At 44.7% G+C, this 17,709-nt stretch overlaps 1 protein-coding gene across 1 annotated transcript in view; it reads left to right on the forward strand.

Annotated features, from left to right (window-relative positions):
• Positions 1-5,202: 5,202 nt before the first annotated feature.
• The window catches only part of PNOC (prepronociceptin), a 198,049-nt gene continuing 185,542 nt past the window's right edge, over positions 5,203-17,709 (forward strand). Inside the window, exon 1 of the mRNA XM_088447530.1 lies at positions 5,203-5,301. Within this exon, the coding sequence (XP_088303656.1) occupies positions 5,253-5,301 (49 nt within the window). The 5' untranslated portion in view covers positions 5,203-5,252. The remainder of the gene's footprint in view (positions 5,302-17,709) is intronic.

Raw genomic sequence — 17,709 nt, forward strand, 5'->3', positions numbered from 1 at the left:
TTAAATTTCAGGCGACAACCCGTTATCGGCGATAATTTTTCGCCGATGATGTCACTTTCGCCTATTGTCATTATCCCCATATTCAATTACAAAGAATTTTCGCCGGTATAAAAAAACGGTGATAAGTTTTCTCCAGCCTTTAGCTGGCGAAAAAAAAGTGCAGAATTGGAGTTTAGGGGTGCAGGCTTAAAAAAAAATAGCCTGCATCCCTGGTAATGCCCCCCTAAAAAGAATGTGTGTAAAAAAAAGTTTTTAAAAAAATAGGGACACCCCAAAAATATATTTTAATTTTTGGGGTTCAAAAATAAAAATAAAAAAAAGGGAAAACACTTGTAAAATAGCAAAATTAAATCCAGAGAGGTTCCAAAGTATGCGGCAGGTATTTTCTTCATTGCGGGTAGTAGCGGCAGGTGTATTTTTGAAGAATTTTTTTAAATCATTTTAGGGACTTAAAAATATGCTTGCACCCATTTCCATGTACCCCAAATTTGATGGGCATAGTTATTTTTCCCCAAAAAAATTGCTAAATGCTCTTTTGTATCACCTTCAAAGCCGCATTTATGCACCTGCCACGGCTATTTAAAAACCTGACTTCCCTTCAGCAGGCAAAAACGGGGGTGCCCATAGTGATCCCCTATGTCTGGACATCTTTAGGAGGGTCCAAGGATGATTTCTCGAAAATTCCCGTTTTTATTTCGTCGCTTCAAGTCTCGCCGGGTCCCGTTTTCACGTCCTTTCAAATTGAATATGGGGAATATCGGGCACGCATGCGATACTTCTCCGCCTGGAAAACAGGCGAAGGAGGCGAAAAGTCCAGCAGGCGAAAAGTCTGGACTTTTCGCCTCAAATTGAATACGTAGTAAGTATGAAAAAGCAGAAAAATTGCATCATTTTGTATAGAAAATACAATTTTAATATGATTATGATGTATGGCTGACCGCTGGTCGTCATCTTACCATGATGACGATGGGCCTATTTTTATATGGAAGCCTGGGGCTGTACCTGCATCCGCCTTATTGGTAATATGGCCTTGTCTAGGTTCTCCGATGGTGCTTATAATGAACTAGAATTTCCAAGTAATGTTATGTAGTCAGAGAATACCTCAGAATGCTGACACTTCAGACAGAGAAGCACGATCACCTGCGGGTAGACAGCCCGACCATATAACTTGGATATTAATGTTTACAACCACTAGAAATGGTTCTTGTCAGGGCCTTGGTCACTAGTCATATATGCTTTATGCTCTCTGCGCTGCTGTCCTTTGAAGCCAGGTGCACTTTTGGCATTATTCGTGTTTTTTTTCCTATAGATTTGTAAATTCTTATCACTGATCAGAATAATAATAATAGTAATAATAATAATAATAAAAACACAGTAATTGACTATATAGCTCTTCACTTATAAAAAAAACATTAGCGGAATCCTGTATCTTCAGAGATCATACAATTAATTGCATGGATCCCACCTGTGTACAATTAGTGTTTCAATTCATTTCAAGATAAAGAAGAAACACTTGGCGTGAGAGGTCCTCACTTAGCTGCTTCTCCAAACTTTTTATTACAAAGGTTCAAAGGAACTATCGGAGCAATTCCGAGAAAGGTTAATAAAAAAAAAAGATCAATTAGATTAAGGATATAAGAAGATCTCAATGGCTGTTAACAAGCCCTGACACAATGTGAAGTGTACCGTAAAGGAAAGGAGAGATTATGGCACTTCTGTGTGTATATGTGTATAACAGGCCATCCCGAGGAGGACACTTGTTACCTATGGCAAGTCTGACTTGAGTCACACTATAGTCTGCCTTGGAAGAGATGCAAGGAACTGCTTGTGGGGCAATAGCTCAAGCAATTCACAACACTGATTTATGGGAGGGTGGGAAGAAAAAAACTATTGCCAAAAATAATCTACAGTTTGCTGGAAAGTAAGAGCCTTACCAGGCAGTTCATGGTAGGGGTTCTGGAGCACATGTTAGTGGGGTTCTCCTGTCTACACAAGATTCTCACATTCACTATAGGTCCCCAATGCCCAAATTAAGATCAATGGTAAACTTCCAAACCCAGGGGACTATGTAATAGGGTGCGAATTGGTGCCGCTGCAGGAATTCCTGCGAGTCTTCCCATGTTTTTAAAGCGCCAATCATTTTAAAGGCAAAACGCGGTACGGAATCGGCCACAGGATCTGGACATTCCTGGGAGTTAAGAGGAGGGGGGATGGGGGTGCCAAAGCTGACACAGGCATGCCATAGACATGTCACTGAAGACAGCCGCATTCAAAGACGCTGAACCGCTTCTGCAGGAGGAGAAACTGCACCAGCCATGGGCCTGGTGCAAGTGTTAATGGTGCGCCGATGCCTAAACACGCACATTGATGGATATGCACTGTCTTAGGATGCCCCAAATGGGAGTCTCAGTTGTTTAAAAATACACAGACAACACTGGGGCAAACGCCGCCGCTGTGGCAGCGTCCGTCTCTGAATTAGGCCCATTATACAATTATCATTACAACCAGACAACTGGTTGGTCAGCTGGAACGATAATCGTGCAGTGCTTGGGAGCAAACAATCGTCTGATTGCCGCAAATAGTCAGAAAACGGATGCTCCAAGTTGGGTAAATCGTTACTGATCAGTGTAGCGAGAAAATGGGAGGCTGTCTGGCTAATTATGCATGTTAGAAAAACAAAAGAAAGAAAACAAGAGTACGGGTCCTCACCACACACTTTCTAACCAGAAGAGGTGCTTTCAGCCCAGTGCTGGTTACCACAAAAACTAGGGGAAAAATTAGATTTTAGCGTAGCTAGCACTACATTGGTGGAACCTGGGTATAACCAGCCCCGGTGCCAATAATAGCAGGGCACTTTCCCAAACCCGACTGCCACAGGCATTTTTTTTAATTATTTAATAGAAGTAGACAGACACTATCTGAGACATAAGATAATGGCAGCTGGTATAATAATATCTTTTATTTATATAGCTTTTTCTCAATTAAGGACTCTGCCACCACTCAGCCAGCATGGAGATGCCCACTGCTACTTCCTCACATCTGTAATACCGCGCAGCCCTGCGTATACATCAGTACCATCGGAGAACATCGGCCCCTCACGCACAATGACAGCAGCTCTGACCTGTCTCAGAAATTGCAAGACTTGTGAGTACAGTACAGTGAGTATGAATGAACATCTCATTGGCTGGAGCAGGGGAGTGATAACTCCCCCCTCCGGCGATCCTTGCCTGGGTACACAGCGTATAAAGCTAGTGTTGATGCGCTGTGTCTTAGTCCCGGCTCCACTGAGCATGTGCGGGATGTCGCAAGTATCGCGAGATCTCCCGCGTGCAGCCCTGGAGCTGGCAGCCACCGCAGCAGGGATAACGCTGTCCCTGCTGTGGGGATAGCACATCGCCAGGCTGCAGCTGTCGATAGCGATAGCTGCAGCTGGCGGAACGGTCAGGTGAACTGACCGTTCATGCATAGCATTGCCGATTGTCGCTGCTAGCTTGTAGATAGCGTACCTGTCATTTACCACCCAAACCCCCAATCGTACATGGGGGATAAGCGGTATCAGCGCACATAAGGTACGCTGATTCCACTTCGACAGTTAATACATCTACCCCAGTAAGTATTAGGGCACTAAACATGTGCTTAAGATGGCATCTGTGTGCTGCTCCAGGCATCCTAATGGATTGTGTGTCTGGGTGCCTGGGGCCATAGCCTTTTGGAAATGATGTGTGTCTATTGGTATTGATGTTGCAGAGTAGTTAGGCACACACCAGCGGATAAACTATGAACAACCAAGTTATTTCACAAGTCGTGATGGTTTATTGAAGATAGAAGAGGAACAAACAGCCGTACTCACTGTTGTATACACTGGTAGATGGAGTGGAGCGGGGTATCATTCAGCTCACCAGCTGGTGATCGTATGCTGCTAGTGGGTAGCGGTGCAGGCTTGCTGAAACAGTGTTACTATCTGCTGGTAAATTAGGGTCTCTATATGGATAGCCATCTCCCAATGTGACACTGTGAACAAGATGGCGCTATGCATGCTCGGTACTATCACCGGCAGCCATCTTGGTACAGGGAATGAGGCTTCCCTGGAGGGACAGAAAGTTGGAGTCTTCACAGTAGCACACTTCAGTTTCAACATCTAAGTCATGCCCTCTCGAACCATATAGCACAAAAACGCTAGGTGTATTGGTTACAGTGGGCAGATAGAGCAAATTGCTTTGTAGAAATGTCTTAACGCAGACTTGAATTTGCTGAGATTTGTTCCGTTGTAATTGGATGAAAAGTTGGATAGTGTATGGCCAGCTCAACTAGGACCTTTATTCAGAGAGTGGCTACCTCTATCTTCCCCCGCCTTCCCCTTTCTCTCTGCACGATCTAAGCAGTGATACTGTATACCAATCACCACTTTACAGTCCAGTCCAGTATATGATTGTGTAAATGAATATGCCACAAGAACAAGCTCCTATAAGTGATTAGGAATCCCTATAATAGATGTGTTTAGTGCTTAACCTCTAGAACAAACTCCTTTCATTTCACCATCACAAGCCAGTTTGTTAGTCTACCAAAACCAAGGCTCCCCCCGTTGTCCAATTTTCCTGGACTATCCCAGCGTAAGCCATTTACTCTATTTTCTCTACAAATAAATTTCGGAGAGTCACAGAACCAATTTACTGCCCCTGTCACCGATAAGGTGAATTTCCTACACTGCCTGTCATTTTGGGCTGTCCCAATCCCCTACTGTAGATGTAAGCAGACCCGAGAACTCGACCAATATTGGACCAAGCTCCGCGTCCTACAGCTGAGTCGTCTTTCATTTCTCCACTGAACAAGGCAATGATTCTGTCTCCATTCGTATGTGCTTCCGCTTCTATTCATTCATTGTTAGTGGGGCATTGGTGCATGGAGAATAGAGGCATTGCCCTCTTGGGAGATGAGACTAATTGCCTAATCTACAGAATAACATCCCCGAGCCCCTCCAACAATGCAAGTCCTGCCACTGACAAAGGCGGGCACTGCGCCACTTTCAAGTGTGTGTGTGTGTGTGGGGGGGGGGAGGTCGATGACCATCCTGACAACTTCCAGTAAGGGGTGGGTTGACGTTGTCTTAACTTAAATCTGGGGAGAGGTAAGTGGATTAGTGTTGGAGTTCCACTGCCATACAGTCAGGAGACATGAGGGGGTGGATACACACAGTAGCAATGTGAGTGCTTGAGAGGTGGGGGAGCCTTATGTGTATAAATATACCACAGTGAATGGTGAAGCAGTCACATATCAGGAGAGGTCCGACGACTGGAAACAGAGGTAAGGCTGGCTATGCACTATCACCAGCTCTGTACGTGCTGCATTCCACCTGCTTACATTCTATAATAGGAGATCCCTTCGGATTTCTTCTTGTGCTGTGATGTTTTGTCTCTTCCACAGAGCAGAGATGTACTTGGTGCATGCTGCCATAAGACATATGTCAGGGGGTCGTCTGATCCCTGCAATAATAGACATCGGTGGGGTTTCTTGCCTACCTGATGTGTGTGTGTTTGTGTGACACAAAGGGAGAGACAATCCTTTCGGCTTCTTTGTTTTAAAACTCTTGCAAAGTTTCTTCTTTTTTTTTTTTTTTTTAATCAAAAGGTTTTTTTTGTGGCATTTGATTTTTTTATTTTTTTTTCTGGGTTGTGGCATTTGATTTATTTTTTATTTTTTTGTTTTAGGGTGTGCGGCAAATTGATTTGTGCAAAATAGATTTGACAGCATTGAATTGATTCTCAGCCTTACTATGTAATAAGTTGTATGTTAGTGCAAAGGGGGGGGCTCCACGTAAAAGTGTTTAGAAACCACTGAATTAGACAAAAAAAATAAAAAAATAGGATGTTTTCTTTCTATTACTCTGAATGTTGGGTACAGAAAAGTTCTAGGTTTTAGATATAATGGCAGCATGTACATCCGGCACTTACCTATAGATCCAGCTGCAGCAGTGTCGCAAAATTCTTTTTTTTTTATTTTTTTAATTTATTTTAAATAATATTTAAGCGCAAGGAATAACTGACAGCTGCTTTCTATGTCTTGTATATATGGTTGGAGGTCAAAAGATAATGGAAAGAAAATTAGGACCCAGGGATCGTCAACTAAGAGAGTTTTATCATTTTATGGACAAAATATCACAAAGGGCTGTAGTATGTCACGGGGAAAAAAAAGACGGGTAAATAACAGCCGCTGTTCATCGTTCTGCAAACCTCCAGCAGTCAGGCTGTGGCATCACGGTAAAATCAAAAATACAAGAAGTGAGCAGCAGAGGTTTCCGGGCTGCGCTGGGAACAAATAGATTAAACCCGTCAGGAAATTTTAATAGGGAATCTACAGGGGAAGAGATTAGTACAGAAAGAGATGGAGACACCGGCAGTTTGCATTCTGTGCCCCCTCTCGATCCAGAGAGATATCCCATCTGTGTGCATAATACAGATAACACCTTGGTTCCTTTCAACCGCTGAGGACTCATAACACTTCCCAGGCAGATTAACACGCGCCTCGACACTGAAAACTCGCCATGCGAGGAGCAGATAAAATGGATTTGGGAGAGGGCACGTGGCAAATAAAAACATTTCTCTTGTGATGCAAATTGCTGGAGCTCCCGGGGAACACAAGACTGCATTTGTGAAAGGAACCAGCGAGCGAGCGGAGAGAGAGAGGAGGCTGGGGGTCCGACAACAGGGGCAGGATCCCTCACTCAGCAGGAAAATGCAATTACAGGGAATTCTCTGACTCAGCGTAGGAAACTTTTCCATATAGCCTGCTGCGTACCTCAGGGAATCTGTCTCCTATTGGCACTTCACTTGGGAGCTCTCGGTCGGTTTTATCAGTCGCCGAAGGCTTGTACCAAGCTACCAAATGGCAAACTGCTGCTTTAGATCCGAAAGCGAATAGGTAGCCTGGTGAGGATCAGTACAGAGGTTACTGTGTCTCCATTCTGCTATTATATGGGGTCTGTCCACTAAAACGTGGATGGAAATGAAGTGGAGAGATTTTACAAGTACCAACCGATCAGCACCTAACTGTCATTTTTTTTAAACACAGGGGTCTATTTACTAAGCCTTGGATAGGAAAGAAAGTGAACAGAGATAATGTACCAGCCAGTCAGCTCCTAACTGTCATTTTTCAAACACAGCCTGTGACATAGCAGTTAGGAGCTGATTGGCTGGTACTTTATCGCCGTTCGCTTTATCTCCTTCCAAGGCTTAGTGAATAGACCCCGCAGCCTGTAAAGTGACAGTTAGGAGCTGGTTGGTTGGTCCTTTATCTCTCTTTACTTTATCTCACTCCAAGGCTTAGTGAATAGACCCCCTATATTTGTTGTGATATTTCCGTGTGATTTATTATATAAATGCTGAAGTGTGCGTCTACAGATATTTCTCTACTAAGGTCTCAGACCCCCCAAAAAAACAGAGATAAAACTGTGTATGATTCATGTGTAATAATCCTAGCTTCAAGGAGGGAGTTGCTGATTTATATTGATTTATGGATAATATTACACTTCAGAGTCTACTCTAAGGGGTATACTGTATTTACTAAAGGTCGATTTTAATTGTTTTTGATTACTAATAGAGAATTTTGAAATCGTTTTTTTTTTTTGTTAAGTATTTGTATAAGTGTGATTTATCCCCGGAAACACAACATTGATGTTAATCGATTTTAAAACCGTTTGAAATCGACCTTTAGTAAATATATCCCCGAAAGATTCTAAAGTGTAAAGGGCATCATTTATACAGTAAACCCGGCTAGGTGGTGCATTATGCAAACTATTTATGTCCCAAAAATCATTATTTTTTTTTTTGACGAGTGTCCCCTTACTGGTCATGTTCTTGATAGCATGGTGTCTCCTAAGGAGGACTATGCAGCCATCTCTGTTGATGTCAGACTTGGCACGCGCAGAGCGCTGCTGCCTACGGGTACGTCATGTGATTGCGCCTCCTTGCAGCGCGTTGGCGTTAAGCTGAGGCCGCCCAAACGCTCCCCGCAGCTTTTACAGATCTGCTCATGGAGATCACTGACTATCAGCACTCAAGACATGTTGCTACTATTATGGACATAGGGGCTGCTGGTAGATGCTTTCGTCTGACCTAATGTCACGCAGCTAATATGACAGGGCACTGACAGCCAGGAGCAGAACAAGGCGTTTCTGCCCTCCATAGCAACATTTTGGGGAGTCATTCATATTCTCATTCACGCCGAGGGTGGCATAGTAATTAGCACTGTTACCCTGTACTTCATAAGGCTCCATTCGGACCAGGGCAGGAAAAAAATGCAGTCAAAATATCACGTGGTGTAAAAGAAACAACAATTGCCACTTGCGTCGTATTTGGCTTTTGTGTAGACAGATTCTTGCGCTGATACGACACGTCAGCTGACAGTAACACTATTTTGCATATTTTTTACTACAGCCACATTGTCGCTTGTCTGTAATCGAATCCTCCCGTTAATTGGCATTCGTTCGTTAATTATTCACTGTAACGTCCCAGCCAGCAAACGCAGGCAATACACTATCACCATATTCACCTGCTGGTGCTGAACGATCTATACTAACGTCTGCCTACAGACAGCCGTACTGATTCTTCTCACCAAGGTCTGCCGGCATTAAGCAATGTGTGATAATAACAGTTTCATTCGCTCTAACAATATTCCAATCAGCCGGGAAGGATCTATCTCTGTTATTTACACCAGACGCCAATTACTGTCTTATCACATGACAGGGATATTTATTGCACTTGTCAGATGTCACGGTTATCCAGTCAGATCTGAATTTCTTTTTTGTTTTTTTTTATTTTTTAATGCAGCAACTGTTACTGCTGTCTGAATGGTGATGAAGAGATGGCATTGCAGGGGCTTCGGAGAAGTATTCCGAGTTTGGGCAAGTCCGACTCAAGCAGTTATTTGAAACGGACGCCAAATAAACGATTAGAAAATAAATGGCGCGTTTTTAAGCAAAGCTAAAGAAATTCTGTTTTTGGTTTTTTAATGGCATATGGGAAATTCCAAATGAGCCGGGAGCATAAGGACGATTGACCTTGCTCAAAAATCCTGCCCTTACTCTACATGACACGGATGGTAGAACTATATATATATATTTTTTTATGTAGGCAGCCTTCACAAACAGCCAACCCTAGGAGTATATTTACTAAACGTCGATTTTAATTGATTAAATCACACATTTACTAACAGACAATTTTTGATTTGGCTTTTTAAGTGTCAGTGCTGTAAATGTGTGATTTAGCCCCATAAAACACAAACTTCGACGTTGATCGATTTATATCGATTTGAAATCGATTAAAAATCGACCTTTGGTAAATATACCCCCCCAGGATCATCCAGTGTGTGAGAAGGAATCTGGGGAACATTTGGGCAGAGGAAAAAAAAAACGACGTCTCCTTTTGGACGTTGCCTGCCAGCATCTTTGGGGCGATATTAAATAGTATTGGCCGGCTCAGGCACAGCAGATCTCCCCGCGATAGATGCGCAATAAAATATATATTACTCTGATACTTTGACTGCAGGCGTAATAAACGTTTATGGATTCTCATTATGTTAATACTGCTGACATCAGATGACAGGCACGTGTGGCCTTCCTATTATCCAATTTGTTATCAACCATGGCTATGCCGAAATCATGCACCCTCATTGGCCTTTGCTGCCTGGGGCTGTGATAAGCAATGACACCCCCAATACGTAAATACTTCAGTTTGCACTTAAGCCGTTTATAGTAACTCCCTGCAGAACCCAATGAAATGGCCGGACAGTGGACATCTCCTAATCTTTATCTCTGCGGACAGATGTGACAAACAGGAACGTCAGATTTAAAGAGTTAATTCATTTATAGCTTATTCTAACCCAACCAATATCAAGGAAATGTTCCAAAATGTTACTTCCGATTATTTACACTTCACAGACTGCGAGCTCTGTTGCTCAGGTGTCTTTTGTATATATTATATATATAATGTCGTCATACTGTATATATACGTTTGGAGAATGTTTGGCACCTGAGACATCTGTCTGTGGGGTCCAGATAATCCCTGCATAATATACACACAGTACATAGAGAATGTGCCAGAATTCAGCAGGGGGGGTTAGGATTAGGCACTCTAGCGGGGTTAGGTTTGGGGGGGGAGATTAGGGTTAGGCACCCCTAGGGGGAGGGTTAGGCACCACCTGGGGGAGGTTAGGTTTAGGCACCCCCGGGAGGGTTAGGTTTGGGGTGAAGGGGAGGTTAGGTTTAGGAACCCCGGGGGGGAAGGTTAGGGTTAGGCACCACTAAAGGAGGGTTAGGGGAGGGTTACAATACTTACCTACCCCAGTTGGGATCTCTTGTCAGGATCCAGCCGCCGGCATTTCAATCCCAATCCCTGAATGCTACATGTGCAATAAAATTTTAAGTACATTTTTGCACCTCTTGCCACATACATTGGTGAGAGCAGCTATCTATGGTATTCTGGGCCTGATTCAGGCTGGGCACTCGCAACCGGGTCGATGGTGGCCCAGAACGCATGCGCACGACTGAGCCGGCTCCGTCGTGCGCATGTGCATGACCCGGATAGCGACGGGCAATCCGTCGCTCCGGGTCTCGCACCAAAGGGGGCGTGCTGTCGATGTTGAGTGACAGCTCGCCCCCTTTGGTGGGCGGCTGCCCAAACGGAGGCGTTCCCATGAGAACGCCTCCGTCTGGGGCCGGCCCCACTGACATCACTCGTGATCTCAGTGGGAGAGATTTCGGCTCTGTTAGAGCCAAAATCTCTCTGGGGCTTGCGGCCACGAGACTCTACCACAAGGGTCTTGTCGCAAGCCCATCGCGACCATCATCATGACCACTCGCTATAGCTGTGGGTGGTCACCCACAGCTATGTGAGCGGCCAGGAGACCATTCTAAAAAAGAAAAAGACCGGCCCTGATTCAGAGCAAGCGCTCTGTCAGAGCGTCCGGGTCTGAATCAGGGCCTCTATGTACTGTACAGGTAGATGGTTATTATTACAGTCATAATACGTATATGGGCCTGGTGTAGTGCGCAGATAAGCAGAGATACAATTGCCCACTTGTGTTTTCACACCTGAAGTTTTTGAATTGCACCATGACATACCTGTAACCTTAACTCTATCGTATAGTTGCATCCAGAGATGTGACAGTAATCATCATCGTCATCCCCATACCTTCCGATTTATGGAGGTGTAAAATGTACATCTCATAGATAACGTAGTGCAGGATCCATGCCACTCCAAATAAGACAAATCCCCAAGGGGTGTGCGAAACTTGCGTCTTCACTGCCTGACACTACTGCATTTGCACGCTGACGTCCCCGCTCCTCACCGCCAAGCTAAGAGGCCTGAAGCACAAGGTATACGCGGCTTTTTATACGTCCTCAAGTTGTCCACAGTTCAGTCATTTTACACCATGAAGCATCTTTATGTTGTGTAATTGAACTTATGTGCAAGTCTTCACCAGGCCCTATGGGGCTCATTCAGAAATGGACGATCGAGGGCTGATTGAAAAGTAATGAGACTGCCTCTGTTTTTCTCACCCCCGTAGGTAGACGTGTGTCTGAAGCTGCGGTTGGACTGCCATAGTCTTCTTTGTTCGGTCACGGCGAGTGGAAGATCTCCGTACATTTCGTCGTGGCGGGGGAGGAAGATTTGTCTGTGAGATTACGTCAGAGATGTGCGATTGAATTTTGTGTTAATCTTGGAAAAAATGGAAATGAAACTCGCTAAATGTTATGAAACACAAAATTCAATCACACATCTCTGATGTAATCTCACGTCTTCCTCATCCGCCATGACGAAACGTACGAAGATCTTCCACTCGTGGGACTTTGGCAGTCCAACCGCAGGTTCAGACACAACGATGTATAAGCTTCCCAATAACCAGCATAGAGTTGCCACGTCTACCTATGGGATAGCAAAACAGAGGCAGTCTCATTACTTTTCAATCAGCCCTCGACCCTCGTATAATTCAAGGGAAGTGCAAAATGCGCTTCTTTTGTAATATGCATAGGCAGTAAATTGCCTGTATGTATGTACTGTATGTATGGGTGAGGGAAGGGGCATGTGCTATGTAGTATGTAGGGGGGATGTACAGTATTTATACCTAGTAGAAATCGTATCTGTGTGCGGCTGCCTCCTGGCGCAAGATCCAAGATGATGATGATGATGATGACAAAATAAAAAACTGTAAAATAAATGAAAAAAATATATATATATAAAAAAAAACAAGCAGTGTCCTCCTCAAAGTGACACCAGCCCTAGTGGTCATAGCCTTCGCCGGTACTGGCAAAATCAGGGGTAAAAGCGTGGGGTCCCCACTAAAGTGAGGCTACCAGCACTAGGCTATGCCAGCCAGAGTTTGTGGCACTATAGCAAGGAAAATGGCAATGTGGTGTCCTCCTGCCATAGTACCAACATGCTTTAGGCTGGCCAGTAGAACACTTTATTCCCTAGGAGGTTCAGGTGCCCGAAAATATGTGGCCTTCTCCCCCTTTCCCCTTAGAGATCCAACCCTAGAGCTATCCACACCCTTCTGTGCTATTGAAAACTAATTGTTAAATTATAATTTTTGTCCCCTGGCGCACTACAGGTTCCAGCTTGTCCCAGCCTCATTCAAGTGGTATAATACCCCTGCATACTTACATACATACATACATATATACATACATACATACATATAAAAGCTTTGGTATATACATGACTGCAAGAGCATGCTGGCAATAAAGCAACCACAAGTGCCAACATTTCCTGGCAGCCAGCGGTGGACGCAGTGGCGATTTCGCATGAGAGCGGGCAACGTCTCCAATACACTGCGCATGTGTTCCGATTGTGACCTCCAGGAGCCGTAGAAAGAATTTGGACACAGAGAGAGGCAGTTTCAGTGGGCGTTCCTGAAAAGTAACAGTGAGGTGGCTATCCAGGCGCGGGCGTGTCGCAATCAATGACCGTGTCTTTTACCGCTGATGGTGCATGTTAATGCACACAGTGACGGATTAGCGCTGCAGCCAGTGGGCGTCTCTGTGAAGTTGCGGCTGCAAAAGCGGGCACCTCTGAATCAGGCCGTTAATGTGCCAAGGGGGAAGTTGAAAACCATGCACCCAATTGAACGTGGGCATGCACTGCTTAGCAAAATAACATTACAGACATAAATGGCTATTTTTCTAAAAAAAAAATTCATACAATCAGTGTTTTAGGTGTCAGATGCGCCCAACTCTAAATGAGCCGCTATGTATTTACATGTTGTTATGAACGCTATGATTGTGTGACTTATCGGGGATGTGCCATGTTTAGCTGTATTGATAAATTAAAGGTAATTTCTGGTAGTGTTAGTCATCTGATCACCGTCTCTCTCCTCTAATACGTATGGATTCTGGTGTACGGGACACTTTGATAATTTTGTTGTACTGATGTTGCAACAGTTTTTTTTTGTCTTATGGTTTATTGATTTAGATACCGTGCCCAATCTTTAGTGATGACGAGGTTCTGGGCTCTGCAGGCTGTCAACAGTAAAAATGATAATGCAAGTCCTACTTGTCGTCACTTTGGGACCATCCTCTGTGGCACAAGGGGCTAAAGAAGTTCTTCCTATGTATATTACAGCAAATTACCAGGTGGAAATGTTTGAGCTGGTAATTTGCTTTTTTGTCTGAAAGGGAGTTTAGGCTGGGACAAGCAAAACGAAGCCAGTTATTTGGGAAAATTCTGTGTGAAAGGGATATTATTTAAAATCGAAGCATTTGCTAATGTACTGTGGGCCTGATTCAGACTTGGGAATAGAGGGCCTGATTCAGACCCAGTCGCAAGCGCTGAGCGCTCGCAACCGGGTCGATGGTGGCCCAGAGCGCATGCGCTCCGTCGTGCGCATGCGCGAGACCCGGATAGCGACGGGCAATCCGTCGCTCCGGGTCTCGTACCAAAAGGGGCGTGCTGTCGATGTTGAGTGACAGCACGCCCCCTTCGGTGGGCGGGCCGGGGGAGTTGCTGCCCAAACGGAGGCGTTCCCATGTGAACGCCTCCGTTTAGGGGCGGCCCCACTGACATCACAAGTGATGTCAGTGGGAGAGATTTCGGGTCTGTTAGAGCCGAAATCTCTCTGGGGCTTGCGGCAACGAAACCCTACCACAAGGGTCTCGTCGCAAGCCCGATGGTCGCGATGGTCTTGACCATCGCCACCACCTTCCTGGCCTCTCGCTATAGGCCGTTCTTAAAAAAAAATAGCCAAGCCCTGATTCAGAGCGAGCTCTCTGTCAGAGCGTCCGGCTCTGAATCAGGGCCAGAGTGAGATATCTCTCTCAACTGATCATCTTGGTGAAACCATGTTGCACTGCAGGTGGGGCAGATTTCAAATGTGCAGAGAGATTTAGATTTGGGAGGGAGGTGTCCAAACTGACATCTAAATTGTAGAGCAATAATAAAGCTGCGCAGTGTTTGTGGGCTACATGTAAAAGCAGCCAGTATTTATCCTACATGCAAATTTTTTTTTATGTATTTACACCCCTTGCATTGCAGCATGGTTTGTCCAGGTACACAGTTAAATGCTATCTCTCTCTCTATTCCCAACTCTGAATCAGGTCCTGTATACAGGTTTTTACATTTTCAGCGCAAATCACGTAATCGGCTGCCCAGACAGCAAACTTCACTAGGGAAGCACTGTGGGCTTCCTTTCGGTCTAAATTGCAGAAAGGACACAGAGAAGCCATATAGTAAAATTATCATCCCCGTGGCCTAGATGTCTGAAGGCAGCACCCCCTGTGATGAGTGAACGTGATGTGTGTTTGCAGGAATGTGTTTAAGAGGTGCGACTTGGAGACAAGGATGATGTTTTTGAGCAAAGGAAAAGCCAAGCATCCAGTATTTAGTGGGATCTTCCAGATGAGTTTAACAAGCTCTGATGTTCTATTGCCTCTCACCTGTTTTCGTAATGCTCGGAAAGTGTCATTGCTGTGATCACTAGTCATGTGTACAGTATTCTGCTAAGTGCTTGAGTCCATCTGAGAGGGAGGCCCCAGTATGCAAAGTCTGAAGGCCCCCACACACGGTACGATTTTTTAAACGACTGCCGTTTTTGACCAATTGGAATGATGTCATATAACAACATTAATAGGGCAACACTTGGTAGTAACAGACAGATATAAAGGTAAGAGGGCCCTGCTCGCAAGCTTACAACCTATAGGGAAATAGGTGTTTATACACAAGGATAGGTGCTACATATTGCAAATTGGTTCAGCCAGATTGCAGAGGTTATTGGTGAGCTGAATGGTCTAGTCACACAGGAAAGTTTACCTAGCGTCAGGAGGAGGATGTGAAATTGAAGAAAATAGCAAAAGAGAAAATATGTGATGATATGTGTAGACTGTAAGAAGGGATGTAATTAGATAGGGAAGCTATGAAGGTTACGTGGACGGTTCTGGAATCTGATGAGCTTGTCCGAAGAAGACAGTTTTTAGGGAACGCTTGGAGACTAGCGGAAAGTCTTATTGTGCGTAGGAAAGCATTCCACAGAGCGGGTGCAGCCCGAAGAAAGTCCTGTAACCATAAATGGGAGCAAGTAATGCGTGGGGATGAGAGACGCAGACCTTGTGCTGAGTGGAGAGGTCGGGTTGGAAGATATTGTGAGATGAGTGAGGAGATGTATGTTGGTGTGGTTTGGTAAATAGCTGTATGTGTGAGTGTAAGTATTTTATATTGAATACGGTAGAAGAGCGGCAGCCAATGGAGGGACTGTCAGAGTGGATCAGCAGACAATGAACGTTTGGCGAGGAAGATCAGCCTCGCAGCTGCATTCATAATGGATTGTAGCGGCAAGAGCAGTTGCTTTGTTTTGGGAAGACCAGTTAGGAGACTATTGTAATAGTCTATGCAGGAGATAATGAGTGCATGGATTAGATTTTTGCAGTGTCTTGTGTAAGATATGGTCGAATTATTGATATTTTTTTAGATGTCTGTAACAGGATTTAGAGACAGAATGAATGTGGGGAACAAAGGACAGTTCACAGTCAAGGATGACACCAAGGCAGTGAGCTTGTGGGGTGGGGTGTATTGTCGAGTTATCAAGAGTGATAGAGATATCAGGTTGGTAACTACTATTGGCCAGTGGAAATATAATTAATTCTGTTTTGGATATATTAAGTTTGAGGTGGTGAGATGACATCCAAGATGAAATGGCAGGGAGACATTCAGTAACACGGACCAGCGCACATGGTGACAAATCTGGGGAAGATAGGTAGATCTGAGTATCGTCCGTGTACAGATGATACTGAAAACCAAAAGAGCAGATTAGTTTGCCAAGAGAGCTGGTATAGACTGAGAAAAGCAGAGGACCTAATACTGAGCCTTGCGGTACTCCAACTGATAGAGGTAGCGAAGTGGAGGCAGAATCAGAAAAACGAACATTGAAAGAGCAATTAGGTAGGAAGAAAACCAAGAAAGGGCTGTGTCTTAAAGACCTAGGGATTGTAGCGTTTGTATGAGAAGAGAATGGTCAACAATGACAAAAGCAGCAGAGAGATCTAGAAGAATAAAAAGTGAGTAATGACCCTAAGACTTGGCAGTGACCAGATCATTTACTACCGTAGTCAGTGCTGTTTCTGTGGAGTGTTGGGAACAAAAGCCGGACTGAAGAGGGTCCAATAAGTTGTGCGAGTTAAGAAAGTGCGTGAGGTGAGTCATCCACACAGAGGAGGAGGTGATACATGCATCTATGTGGGAAAAAAAAGACAGTTGCACGTATGGAGGGATCCCCTGTATTAAGCACAACCAGCACAGGGCTATTCAGAACCAGCTCTGGTTGCCAAAATACAGGGGACAAACACATAGGGGTCCGCTGTATTTAGTACAACCAGCACTGGGCTCTGATCTGGTCCTGGTTATGGAATACAGGGGACAAAAAGCATAGGGGCCCCTTGTATTTGCCATAACCAGCTCCAAACTTTCTCTAGCAGGGGGGTAATGCCACAGTCAGGGGAACCTTTTCCCCCGGGTCCCCCGGCCAAAGCATTACCCCTGACCGCTGGTACTTGTAGTTCCACTGCAAAAGAAATGTAAAAAAAAAGGACAGAACACACACACTGTGAAAGTAAAAGATTAATAAAATATACATGCACACACACACACTCACTATCTCACATACTCCTTTATGTATCCCCGAAGCCCATCACATCCCCTTGTCCAAGTAGATAATCCATAGGTACCTGTAAAAAAGAAATCTATACTCACCTCCACATATGTGTGGATCACGTCCCCTTCTGTCCATGTAGACATCCATAGGGCTTGGCAAAACAACCCTACAGCCCTGGATAGGAGGACCTCTTTAATGTGGGGTCCCAAACTGCCAAGGGATTCCCGGCCTGGGCTGACTAGCGGTCAGGGGTAATGCTTTGGCTGGGGACCCGGTGAAAGGGTTGCCCTCGCTGTGCCATTACCCTCCCCGCTAGAAAGTTTGGTGCTTTTACACAGGTTATTAATTTTTTTAAACACAGAAGCACAGACGATCTCCCTGATCCATCCCTGCATCTGTCTTTCTTTTTTTTTATACACAGATGCATGTATCACGGATCTCCCTGATCTGTACATGCATCTGTCTGCTATCGCATACGATCTAATGAATATGCAAATCATTAGCTCGTGCACGATATGGATCAGGTGTACATCGTGTCGATTTTACTGCACATCACGCACTGGAGCTGCCGAGGAGAGT

This window comes from Taudactylus pleione, unplaced genomic scaffold (assembly GCF_031769625.1).
Source record: "Taudactylus pleione unplaced genomic scaffold, aTauple2 ptg000434l, whole genome shotgun sequence".
Lineage (NCBI taxonomy): Eukaryota > Metazoa > Chordata > Amphibia > Anura > Myobatrachidae > Taudactylus > Taudactylus pleione.